The sequence below is a fragment of the Pagrus major genome, chromosome 6, assembly GCF_040436345.1.
Source record: "Pagrus major chromosome 6, Pma_NU_1.0".
NCBI lineage: Eukaryota > Metazoa > Chordata > Actinopteri > Spariformes > Sparidae > Pagrus > Pagrus major.
Genome location: NC_133220.1, coordinates 21,492,255 through 21,505,739, shown reverse-complemented (window position 1 = coordinate 21,505,739; position 13,485 = coordinate 21,492,255). Strand labels below are relative to the sequence as shown.

General features: G+C 40.2%; 1 protein-coding gene across 2 annotated transcripts in view; it reads right to left on the bottom strand.

Moving 5' to 3' along the window:
- Positions 1–13,485, bottom strand: part of dip2bb (disco-interacting protein 2 homolog Bb) — a 41,804-nt gene that overhangs the window by 25,406 nt on the left and 2,913 nt on the right. For both annotated transcript variants that reach the window (XR_012179387.1, XM_073467860.1), the window contains exon 2: positions 572–643. Coding sequence is in view for 1 of the 2 variants with exons in the window: in XM_073467860.1 (XP_073323961.1) it covers positions 572–643 (72 nt within the window). In the remaining variant the exon portion in view is untranslated. The remainder of the gene's footprint in view (positions 1–571; positions 644–13,485) is intronic.

Below are 13,485 nucleotides of genomic sequence, written 5' to 3'. Positions count from 1 at the left end.
AAACACATGTGAATATTGCTTTTTGTCTTGCTTATCCAATAGCGTAATCGCAGTTGCCGCCTTAAAAGGTACAGTGTGTAGGATTTAGTGGCTTCTAGCGGTGAGGTTGCAGATTACATTATTTTACATTATTATAATTATTATAGTTTTGTGTGTATTTTCTTTTCTTTTCCACATTTATCTCAAGGACCAAGGAGTGATCTGTGAGTGATTATCAGGTCTTAACATACAATACCACTGTCATTTACAGTACTGGAACAGCCGTTTACAGAACATTTCCCGCAATCAATCTGCAGTGCAGTTATGTCTTCAATATTTAATGATTTTTTTTTTTTTAAATACAACACAACTGTTACAACTGTTATAAAACAGTTTAACTGACAGTAAACAGAGTATATATTTTGTATAATTAAGTCATGGCAGTAAGAAAATCTGAGCCATACTAGATGAAACTGATCACATGTCTCTTTTGTGTAAGTTTAAGCATGAAATGGTATTTTTCTTTCGTGTATAAACAGAAATTAAAACAACAGAGAGATATTTTTGCCCAGGAAAGAAAAGGTTTTTGTACCTGGAGTATGGATGATGTAGGGGGCCAGGAGTTTGGTCCTTTTCTTCTCATAGCCCTTCTGTGTGATGTCACCTGTAAAAGATCACAGAAAAAAGAGTAAGTTTACTGTCAGACCGGCCAAAGTCAAACCATCTTAGATCCGAAAACGATTAGAATAGACATCAGATCAGTCACACTGTCAAAATCTCAAAAAGTCAGCATTTTAGTGAAAGTCCTTCTCCATTCTGCATTACATAACAGATATTTGAATATCAACATTATTTTTAAACATGGGATTTTAAGAGTTAAAAGAGACCCATTCAAATAAAAACTCCCCCTGGTTTGATAAAATGCTGAACACTTCAGGTCTGATCTACATTCTCTGATGTGTCTGAATTTCACCACCTGTTCAATCACAACAAAACAAAGAAAAAATAATAATAAAACTCTGTGAAGGAAGATGGAAACACAAATGGATGCACACAGCGTTGCAGTAATCTCCAGAGATAGCTGAGGGCGTTAAAGATGTGGCTCGGTCCCAGCCTCAAGTACGACGAGAAGGCAAAAACAAAACAAGACTAAATTTGGAAACATACGGAAGCGTGGGCAAGAGATGGGATGATTCACTGAGAGAAAAAAGAGAGGCATGAAAGCTGAGGGTAAGGAAGGTGGGAGACACACGAAGATAAAACGGGAAGGACGAGAGCCCAGAGGAGGAAGATAAGGAGAGGGAGAGAAGACAGAGGCGAGTGATGGTGCATCCAGAGGAATCTCGAGTCACAAGTGGGAGAGAAACAAAATGTCCCTTAGACGCCCCCTCCTCCACCCCCTGTCAACAGCCCATCTGCATCTTCCTCCACCCCACCAGACACAACACAGGCTGACTGAGCTCTCTGCTGGCCCTGAAGTGATGCAGTGACTCTGCCAAACTCCTCTGTGGGCAAAGCTGTCAGATTTTCAGACACGTACTAAAAATCCATCTGGAGAGCCTGCGCTCACTTTTCTAGTAACTATGTTGAGCCATGATGATTCATTCAGTATGTCCGCCATTGGCCGCCCTGGCTGCTCTCAAACCTCATCTTCATCATCAAGACTGCCTCGCTGTTTTATCACACAGTGGTTTAAAGGATGTATCAGAATGAGGGAGTCTAGAATATAAAGTCAAAAAGTACTACATTAGCCTGCCACTGTCAGTAATAAACCTAATGGCCTTTCTGACAGGTGATCCCATTTGTACCATCTCCTGGAGCTCCAAGAGTTAATCCCTGATTAAAAATTAGGCTGCTGAGTCGCACAGTGATGAAAGGTTGAAGCCGTCTGCCACTGATGTCGTCTCTTCCCAGCTACACCAAAGATGACAATAGAGATTAGATGAGGATTTCCTGGCTTACTGACACAGGTGAACAACTGCCAGGCCCACAACTACATACAATGCAGAAGGTGTGGTTGAATTCAGTCAACTTTGGTTGTTCCACGGAAGGCTTATTCTGTGCAGTTTTGGCCATCACTTCAATCAGTTCTGGGAACACGGGGATAGCACTACAACCAAGTCTGATAAATCGAGAAACTTGAGCGTTCAATCTAAATTTGTCAACTAAAATTCATGAGGAGTCTTCAAAGTGCTGAAAAAATGAAAATTTGAACACCACAACAATGTCAGGCAAACTCCATCTGCAGAGGAAGATCCTAAGATCTGATTAAAAAAGCTACAGAGCCCCTGCTAATGGGCCTTGTGTTGAGGATGTTGTATCAACTTCAGTTTCCGAGGTCAACAGTTTAGCCAAATTATCTAAACCACTTTAATTGGAGATAAAAAAAACCCAAACTGAATATGCAGATTATGTCTGTAATAACATATTAACTACTACAATATGTGGCGACTTTGAACCAGTAATTCAGTCTGATGGTTTGGGTAATAATTTCATTTTACTATAATTATTTTATTTATTTTCCAAATAAGTCTGGCTGACCCTGGAGTGCATGACTGTGTCCTCCCCTGTCGTATCTCTTTTTAGCAATATTGTGTTCCCACATGTCAGCAATTAACTTGGTGAATAGAATTTTATTGTTACTAATAGGAATGATTGTCAAGATTACAAAAGTAGACCAGAATTATCCTTTATTATGAACGTTGTTATGGAAAGCAGAAGTCACGTCTCTACCGGTTTCCCTCATGGGACCTTATTTCAGAAAACTTTGTATGGTAGCTCACATATGACACATGTCAATTTAAAAGAAAATTTTCCAAGTCAATAGTAAAGTGATTATTCACCCAAAAACGTAACTGTGTTTATATTTTGTCAAAGTACCAATAGTCATCCCAACAGTCATCCCAACAATATTGTCGCAATATTGATATTGAGGTATTTGGTCAAAAATACCATATTGATTGTGTGATATTATTTTGAGGCTATATCGCCCAACCCTATGATAACGTGATCATATCATGGATAATGCACAGATCAAACTTTACATTTCAACATGAATGAATCATTTATGCTTTGAATATAACATATTTACATCTATCAGCTCTTCAGCAACAACAACCCAGACACACTACAGATGAGCTGACAGAAATAAGAGTGCTCATGTTTGGAGGATATTGCCTGAGAGCCCACTCCAACACAATATCTACTTAGGGACTGGGGCTCTTTTTTTCTGAAGAAAAATGGAAGAAAAGCAAACACTTCCATAAGTAATGCATGAACGGTACAGTTGGCCTGGCTCGGTCACATGATTTATTTTTAGCTCATGTGAACAGGCAGTTTCTCTGCAGAAAGACGCAGAGAGAGAGAGAGAGAGAGTCAGCCATGGGGGAGGGGGCTGGCATGGCATTAAATGAAAAAAGTAATCACTCTTCCATCTGGATGATCTGTTTTTTAATGGTTGTATCATCAGAGGCAGCTAAAGAGTTAAAACTCTGTAAAGGGGTGCATCAGATCAGTGAAAAACATGTGGACAGAGCTGCATAATATCACACAGGAAATGAAAATGGGGAAAATTGGAAAACTGGTATATGAGAAAAATGAGAGAAGACTTTCTAATATCTGTTTCTATGTTATTCAGTGCACTTTGACCAGCCTGAGCTGCGTCTTATGTATGAAAAGCACCTTACAAATAAAACATTCTTTTGCTGTAACTTTTATCAAACCTGAGAAGAGATCTATTCCTGTCTTCTCACAATATATACTCAAACTGTCAAAGAAATCTGCTTAAGAGGCAAAGCACATCTCTGCTGAGGTGACTCGTTAACCCACTTTCTCACAGTGACCCAGTCATGTCTGTCCTAATGGAAGAGGTCACAATCAAACCATTTCAGCAACTAGCATAACAGTGGGGTTCCCCTCTTTCATCTCCACTTGAAGATTACACTGCTGAAGAAGACTTGTGCATTCACCCCGGAGCGTATGTTTTATTTTTCCACAATGTGGAGAGAGAAACATCAAAGCTGTGCCTTCTCTCAGTACCCGAACACTCTCACACTCGCTAGCCTCAGATTATTTGAATTGCAGCGAGACTCCTCTCTCCTTCTACCCCACAGGCACTCCGTCTGAATAGTAATTAGCTACCGACCTCTATTCTCTTTCCCTGCTTTTTCTTCCTCTTTTTCATCACATCAACCGAGGGATTGCTTTCTCAGGAAAACTGTTGGAAAACACATGTCAACACCTGCTCACTTAAAATTATCCAAAACACGTTCAAATATTACAACAACTTCCAGCTGCCATCTCACGGAAAACAGATCATTTCAAAAATTAAACTATAAAAACACCACATAGGGCTGCAAATGTAATATACCAATCCATTTAAAATCCAGACTTTGGTTATGTGCCTATAGCAACAGGCTAACATATTAAGGTCCAAAATAAAGAATCACATATGGTCGCCCTCTGTTTGATTCTGTGCCATCACTGCATTTGTTGATATGAGCTCAAGTGTGTTGTTCATTTGCCAAATCAGCCTTCTTAAGATCTAAAGACCCAGCAAATTTTGATCTGGAGAACAAACACCCCACTGAAACATCCCAGCTGCCTCCTCTGTACCAGCAGGCCAAGTCTCGAACTCAGCCAAAAGATCACCCACTCACCGCGTCCACACACTCCAGCGTGACCACAGCTACTGTACTAGACACACACAGACAGTTTGATATGATCTCTCACATGAATGTTACCCGTCAGGGAGGATGATGTCATTTTCTCCCATATTCAATCTTACATCCTCTGACAGGATTTTCCTGCAGATCTGGCTAACAAAATCCAGCTATATTTGTTTGCTGGGAATAGTTAGGACGGAGTTTGTTCACCACCATGTAATATGACTCTCTACGGCAAAGGTCATTGTGTAGCATAACGTCAAAGTAAAAAGCAGTTTGACAACAAATTATGATCATTAGTAATCACATACATATGTGGCAATGACAAATGTGCATCTATGCATGTTTATACTTGCTGTCTGTTGGCTAACGGCCAAAACTCTCAGTAGAGGAGGCAACAGTTCAGAGTGCACGTCGATACCTGACTGCACGTGTCAACAAGAACACGCAGGTAAATGTGTGACTGACATTTAGGCTGAAAGTGCTTCTTATATGTACATGAATGACCACATTAAAAAGCATTAATTTCCCAGTGAAGTTTGCTGTTTCATTTCAGTTTAAATTTCAAGATATCTCTATTATAGCTTTGTCACAACTGTTTAATTATCACATTTGAGAACTCATTGCAAAACATTCAGTGTATATTGGTTTTGGCATCAGCCTGAAACATTTAGTATAGGTTGAGCTCTAATTGCCAGCTTAAAGTTTGAAAATCATCTTATTTCACATTTTCTGACAAGATGTTATGTACCAAACTATTTCAGCTCTTCTAACACAGTTTATGCATTTTTATGGTTGGATCAGTGCATCAAATGGAAATATTTAGGGTTTTCTCAAAATGGTCTTTAAACACATCAAAAGATTTTTCCTCAATTGCCTAAGCAAATTTTCTTAAACACTGTTGAAGTTCAACACAAATGCTACACTGCATCCAAAAAGATGAATAATGTCACATTATTATTGCTTCGGTCCAGACACTTATGTCTAAGGAACTGTGTCTGTATGACTTAAGGCAAAAGTCCTTGATAAAGTAATCTAATAATAAAGTAAAATATCCTCTATAGCCAACTGAATGAAGTCATGTCAGTTTTTTGTCAGTTAACCTTTTTGGTATATTTCCTATTCTCAGTAAGTGCAGTTTATGTAACGGTAAGGTAACACTGAAAATAGAAAAGAGAAAGAACAGGAAAGAAAACTCATGTGTCAACAAACGTGTATATAAGAGATTACCTAAAATATAAAATACAGCTTTCACAAAGAGATGCTATATATGTACATATAATGACTCAGACAATAAAAACTGGTAGTGCAGGCACTGGTGAGTAAAAGAAGTGCGCGCACACACACACACACACACACACACACACACACACACACACACACACACACACACTGCAGGTCTCAAGTGATCCCTTCCCTCTAGAATAGGAGGCAGGGTGTGTCCAACTCAGGTAACAGAGTGAATCATGTTTCACTCCACACACTCGTTAAACTCAACATACTCTGACAGAGAGTGACAACACCACACACACACAATCGCACACACAATCACACACACGGGCCCTTGAGGGCCAGAAGAACTAATAACAGGGGTTACAAATCAAAAGAGTAAAGCAGTGCAGTGAGTTTACTGAAAAGCAGAAGTGACTCAGCAGCCGGTGGCTCCCTTCCACCTCCTGACTTTTTCTTCTTTCTCTATACACTGAAAGAGGAGGGCGTGGTTGACACACCTGACACACTACACTTCACACACACTTCCAACAGTGTAGTAACAAGCTACATAACACCAACAAGAGCATATCCTCCTGTGGGATTCACACAGTGGTGTGAGACACCATGATAGGCCATGAAAAACTATGACAATGATCTTAACTAGGTTAGACAAATGCTTCTGAAGATTTAAACCCAGAGGAACATATTTTTTTCCATTACTATCAACCAACAATACCAACCAATGGGTTTTTGTGTGGGGAACGAGGTGCTGACTGTTTAACTCAAGAGGACTGTATTCTTGTTCACCTTCACTGAAGGTGATCTGGTGAGCAGATGCTGCAGTCAAGTCAGGTTTATTTGCACAGCCAATATACACATACAATGTCTCACTGAGCTGAGCCACAGTAGCAAAGGTTCCTGACCAAGCCCAACCGCTCTAGTAGGACAGGAGACATTTTCTCAACAAAAAAAAACAGCACATAAAAGGGAAAAAAATTGAAGAAACATCATGAAAGAATGTTTTAAGAGGAGATCCCTCCTCCTCAAAAACTGGGTGAACTGACTGCAACAGCAGCTACAGATGGGGCATTTAAAAAGATTTACCGGAAATGTTTAACAATATAACTATATATGTAACGATAAAGAGGTTTATAAAACGGTCAGTCAAATAAGAATGCAGAAAATCCAACATGGTGAGTCTCATAAAATCAAATCAAGTCAAATAAACACACTGTATGTAATTTCTGTTGCTAGTGGTCTCTCAATCAAGACAAAAGCTACAAAAACGTGGGATCAAGGGAGTTGTTGTCTTCATTGTTAAACAACCACCATTGCTGATGAAAATCTTTCCATATGACCAGGTAGAAATGTTCATGGATGAGGTAAAGTTCTATTCATGTTGTGTCACATTTGCCGACTTCCTTCCTCACTCTCTGACTCCCAGAAGTTATAGAAACAGCTGACCAAATGAAACGCATCATTACCTTTAATTATGGATTCCTATGGGTTTGAACATTGTTGAAAACATCTGGGTTCATGTCACTACACAACTCAAATATACAGCATTTAAGATTTAGTTGTTTTAATGGAGATATGTTACATATTATCTTTCATTTTAATTCTTGTTCCAGGTCTGTGGTGTCCGGTAGGATGGAGGATATATGTTGTAGTGTGGCTTCTTTGCAGGACTTGAAAGCCCAGTTAAACCTTCACTCTCTCCCTCAATGAGACAGTCGAGCCGCATAGAGACCAAAGCTGATCATCAGCTTAGAGACATAACATTTCCAAGTTCATCACTGGGGTGATAGTTTGTGGTACCACTTGATATATATCTACCTCACCTCATTATGGACAACTGGCAAATATTGGAAAAACATTTTAGTAGATATATTAATTCACATAATTTCTTCTATTCATTTCACACATGAAAATAACAGCTGATTTTATGCCTGACTTCCATTGTTGACATCTTTCAGGGTCTTTTATAGTAAATAAAAAATAATCAGTTCCTGAGCTGAGATACCTGGAAAATACAAAGTGGTCACATATTTATAGGTTGATGAGGACCTCCTTGACCAGGATGCTGTGGATTATGGGATACTGAGAGCTGGCTTGGAGCAGCTTTTGGAACAGCAAGGCTTGTCGACAAGTTACGGCGTGGTGGCAGAAACCTCATGTTTCCTCTGTAATGTTTTTAACAGCTTAGCAGAGCATTCGATTGTGTTACTGTATGTGGCTCCAACATATGGCCCTTCTAATCTGGAAAGGCTTTATGGAAAATTCACAAAGTAAAAGTGTGTGTATAAGCAGGGGGTTTTGGGGGCAGGGCACGTGGGGGCACCACATGGGCTGTGTCCATAGCAACCCCACCCATGTGGTGCTGCATGAGGGAACATGAGATGTAAAATCCTGGTGCTGATACAGGCCAGAGCACTGTGCGATGAGGGTGGTTGCTGTCACGTGAAATGCATTAGGAAGGAACCAGAGATAAAGTACATTTACAAAAGCAAGCTGTCCTTCAAGTATTGTACTTGAAAGAGCAGTATTCTCCAACAAAGTCATTTATCAAGTAAAGACGCAAAACATCCACTGGTTTCAGCTTCTCATATGTGCAGGTTCAGTTATTTTCTTATTGTTAATTGAATATATTTGGATTTTGGAATGTTTGTCGGATAAAACAAGCAACGTGAAGATGGCACCGTGAGATGCAGGAGCCATTGATTAGTACTGCAACCAACAATAAATTTTTATCACTGATTAATCTGACGATCAGTTATCTGAGTAATTAAATCAAAAGATAGTGTGTCCCTCAAAAGTGCCCAGAGCCCAAGGAGATGTCTTCAAATGCATAGTTTTGTTCGACTAGGAATCTATTTTTAAAGTTACAATGATATAAAATAGGAAAACAGAAAATTATCACATTTGTGACGATGACCAAAATATTTTTTTGAAATCAACTAATAGTTCCAGCCTTAGTTTTGATGGGAATTTTTACATTTTATCAAAATATAAACACACAATTACAATATCACTACTTATGACACTCCCCGACAATCTGTGGATCCATTAACCATCATCTGACAGGAGGCTGTTGCCTCCAGAGGCAATGTTTCAAGACTTCTGGTGTAGAAAGCAGATGTCTGAAAACGCATATCCAGACCAAGACTTCCTCTTCTGTGTGCCACTTATTGTTTACAGTCTGATTAGCAACTTGACACATCCAGACAATATTTCGTCTTAATTGTAGTCAGGTGATGTGTTCTGAAATTGCATTTCAGCCGATGTGTTCCAACTCTTTTCTGTCCACATGGACTGTATACCTGCATGCAACCAAATGCCACTCTAACGTGAATGGTCGGACAATTAACAGAAATTTAGAACACTTCCAATACCGAAATCTCGACCCTTGCCAACAGATTTTGCATTCATATGCAGATATCTTTTTATAGAGATGACACAACCACCGACTCTCAAGTTAAATATCAGTTCAAGTGAGCAAAGTCTTTTGACAGAAAGTAGAAAGTAACATGTAAACTAGAAAGAAACTTGGATTAAGTGGTAGTGGACTCACTGGGTTACAAAGTCTGAAGCACGTGCTGCAGGCAGCTACTTCCACTTGGCACTTTTAAATAATTCAGTGAGCAGCACAGTGACCTGACCACTACTTACTCCTCTCCCTGCACCACTGTCATTTCTGTGAGTTGTGTTACTTTAAGTTACAAGCTGCAGAAGTAAGACAATGGTTGACTCTAATAACCAGAGGGTTTAGCGAAGCACAACTTCAGAGCCAGACGAGGCTGAGAGCCCACCTGCAGTTCACTGTGGACTTGAAAGTGAGATGGTTCAGCTACCCAGCTGACACTGTTTGTCTCTGTGGAGGTGTGCGCTCTGGTCTCATCTAAATTATTCAGTCTTTTTTGTACACAAAGCTTCAATGCATCCACTGTGTACATGTGTGGGTCCATGTGCATGGTGAAATTAGGTACAAAGGCTGTTATATAATAAACAATTTTTTTTAAATGACTCTGTTGTTGTGTTTCTGCATGACATGGGTGGCAGAGGAGTCCCTATTTTTGTGGTGTAACACCAAGTCTGTGGCCCGCAGCGCTGGCTGGAAATCAGAGTACAGCTCCTCTGCAACAGTTAATAAGCTTTTAAATAGATAGGCTAAATCAGCTTCCTTCCTGTCTCCGTCGATGCCGAGTGTACACACACACACGCACAGATAACTGCACACGTAAGCATGGCGACACATGGTTACACACACGGCCAGTGTTTTCCAACTCATCAGCCCTGAAGGATAAATGTCGTGATATTTATATGTTTTCTTATTGTCAACAAATCCAATCAAAAGACCAAAACCAGCAATGAACTGATCCTCCTAAGTACCGTCTGCGTATCCAAACATCAGTGAGCCATATTGTTTCACTTGGTGACACATTCCCTGTTCTGATGGACATAAGTACTGTCAATCATTATCCACTAGGGCTGCAAGGAAAAAGAAATTCTGCTGATTATTATCTCATATAATCAACTAATTGTTTTTTCAATAAAATATCAGAAAATAAGGCAAGGGTTTTCCAGTCAAAAACTGAAAAGATATTTAGTCAACATACGACAAAGAAAAGCATCAAATCTTGACATTTGAGAGGACCAAACCTGCAAATCTTTGGTATTTTGCTTGAAAAAGTAACTGAAACAATTCATCAAATTTCAAAGCAGTTGGAGAATAATTTTCTGTTAATCAACTAATTGCTTAATCAAATAATTGCATTAGTCCTCGATCTCACACACACTATCCGTAAATACTCACTGGTGCACGAATCGCACATTAATCCCTGGCTGAAAATAGTCCCCGACAAATCCACTATTTACTCCGCTTTGAGTTTTGTTTGCTAGAAAATACAGCGCCCAGCTGTTTCAGAAAATAAAAAACTGCAATATGTTGGGTAAGTGTACCATTTTTCAAAATCAACATCTTGGTAACGAAGGGGTTTCGGTACCACGCACAAGGTTGTATAGTAAATTGAAAGACGGACTGTTGCTTTGTTGGTTTTGGTCTTTTCATGCAGTTGTTGTCAATTAGCAAAGCAGTGAATGCCTTATCTTTCAGGGATGTATAAACTAAAATAATGCAGCGGTAATACAGCAGCAGAACAACTAAAATAATGCAGCAGTAGGGGAAAAGAGGCAGTGATGGTGTCAGGGTGGGTGGGAGAGAGAGATCCCCAGCAGCAGTGCGCTGGCCCAGTGTGACTCACAGGCTAAATGAGCCAGGCGTGTTGCCCCCTGATGCTCTGTGACCTAGATTGAGAGACGCAGGCAGGACCGTAATCTCTCATTCCTCTGCCTCTCTCACTCAGTATGGAACAGGCTGTCGAGATGAAAACCTGCCTCTCCTCTGCAGCATCGCAGACAGGCGGCAGGATGGACGCTAGTCACTAGAAAATCCACACATCTACTTATCAGCCTGGACAGTTTACAGGAGGGAAAAGAGACCAAGCAAATTAAGGAATACAGAAAACTCTGTAATCTGTACTGTCTGCTTTACTTGACATGTGATGCATTCATAGTCATATGTACAGCGAAGCGGGACTGTGCAGATGGCATGTATCATAGGTTATGAGTAGGGCTGTTTATCATTGGAAATGCATCGATGCTAGTGCTGATGTGACGATCGGACAGTCATGTCGGTCTATCTATTGACTGCTGCTGGATGGACTGCCATGATATTTAGTACAGACACTCACGCTCCTGTCAGGATGAATTGTAATAATTTTGGTGATCCTCTGACTTGTTCTCTAGCGGTACCATAAGGTCAAAATAAAATGTGTCCAATACTTTTAGCTTGAAAATCTGCTAAATTAAAGACATTCTCATCAGACTCCGCTGTATTTTGTGTGTATTGGCAAATGTTAGCATGCTAACACACTAAACCAAAATGATGGCTAAACCTGCTAAATAATCGGTATGATAGCATTGTCACTCTTAGCCTGTTAGCATGCTGTCTTTAGCATTTAGCTCAAAGCCTCCCTGTGCTGAAGTACAGCCTCACAGAACCTCTAGCATGGCTGTAGACTCTGCAAATATTTTTGACAGATATTACAACTGTATGATTCATGATTGGTGGATATGATCTTTTTTTGCATTGCAACTTTCATTATTACTGAAAAAACTGATGTGTGACATTTGTCTGCACCAAACAAACATGTTTTCTTACATCTGAAAACCAAGATTTGTAGGCCGGGGCATCTCTCCAGCATGACAGTACAGAATGCTGTTTGTGACATATTTTACTTTTATCAAAAAATTGCAGCTTCTCCGATTTGAGTATTGCACTCCGCCATATTGTGATTATGGTAATATTCTGATTAGTTTTGCAGTCCAAATAGAAATTCAAACCGAAAACAGCCCTGCAGGGGGTTGCAATGGTGAAATACGATCCAGGAAGTCCAGTTGGAATAACAGATTTTGTGTCTAAGCGCGTATCAGACACCAAAACACTGCACAATGGTTTGTAATACTCTGACTTTTTTTTTTTCATTCAACAAAAGAAGACCAACATCCCAAGCGGTAAACACAAACAGCAATACAATAATTTTGCCAGAATATAATAATACTAAAATTGGCAAGATTACGAATCACATCAGAACATATCTGATTAAAGAATATGCAAACAAGACTATAAATCTGACCTGACATTTGATGCCAACTTTTGGCACTAGACAGTGTCGACACTATGTGACAGACAGCGATCGATGCCATTCACTGTCTGTCCTCTTGTCTGAACAGCCTCTGCACAGAGCAAACCGTCTCTGGTCACTCACACACTCACGTACACAACATAAATACAGTAGCTGCGGACACTACGATGATGCCCACACGCTCTCATGCTGAGCAGCTTAAACAGTTGTGGTTCAGTGCTCTAAATTCCAGTCCGGCTCAATCACCAAGACTTTGATCCCTTCAATGGCTTTCTTTGTGTCCTTACAGTCAGGGAGGTTAAAGTAGGTGGAGTTGCTCTCTTCCCCTCTCTCACATGCACACACTTGCACACAAATACAGACAAATACACACACACTCTCTGCAGCCCACAACTATTGCTGTGAAAAAGTGCTGATGCATATTTTCCTCTGTTTGTTGCTAGGGGAGTCCCATGTATTAGAACAACAAAGGGGTGATTGTTGCCATGTAAAAGATATCCATGAGAACATTTAAGGCTCATTGGACAGCCAGCTGCCGCTCGCCTCATTCCGTCGGCGTTGTGCGGCTTGAGTGCAGTTGAGCAGACGGCGAATGCACTTCATCACAGAAGATGATGTGGATACAGGAGTGGAGCATCTGGAGTGCACCGAGCCATCTTATTAGCACAAGAGTCGTCCCTGATATAAAGTTACAGATGATAAAATGAGGCCCTAGCAGAGGGTCAGTAAGTCTGGGGGTTTCACCTTACCGCTCACTCACACTTCAGCCTAAAACACTCTAACTGTCACAGGTGACCGTACTCAAAGACTTCTGATTGTTCTGCCAATAGACCAGTTTTGGCTGCTCCAGTCAAGAAGTCTGACCAGAGCAAAGCAGCAACTGTTTCCAAACTGCCATAGCTGAAAAACTAAATACTGTAAATAGA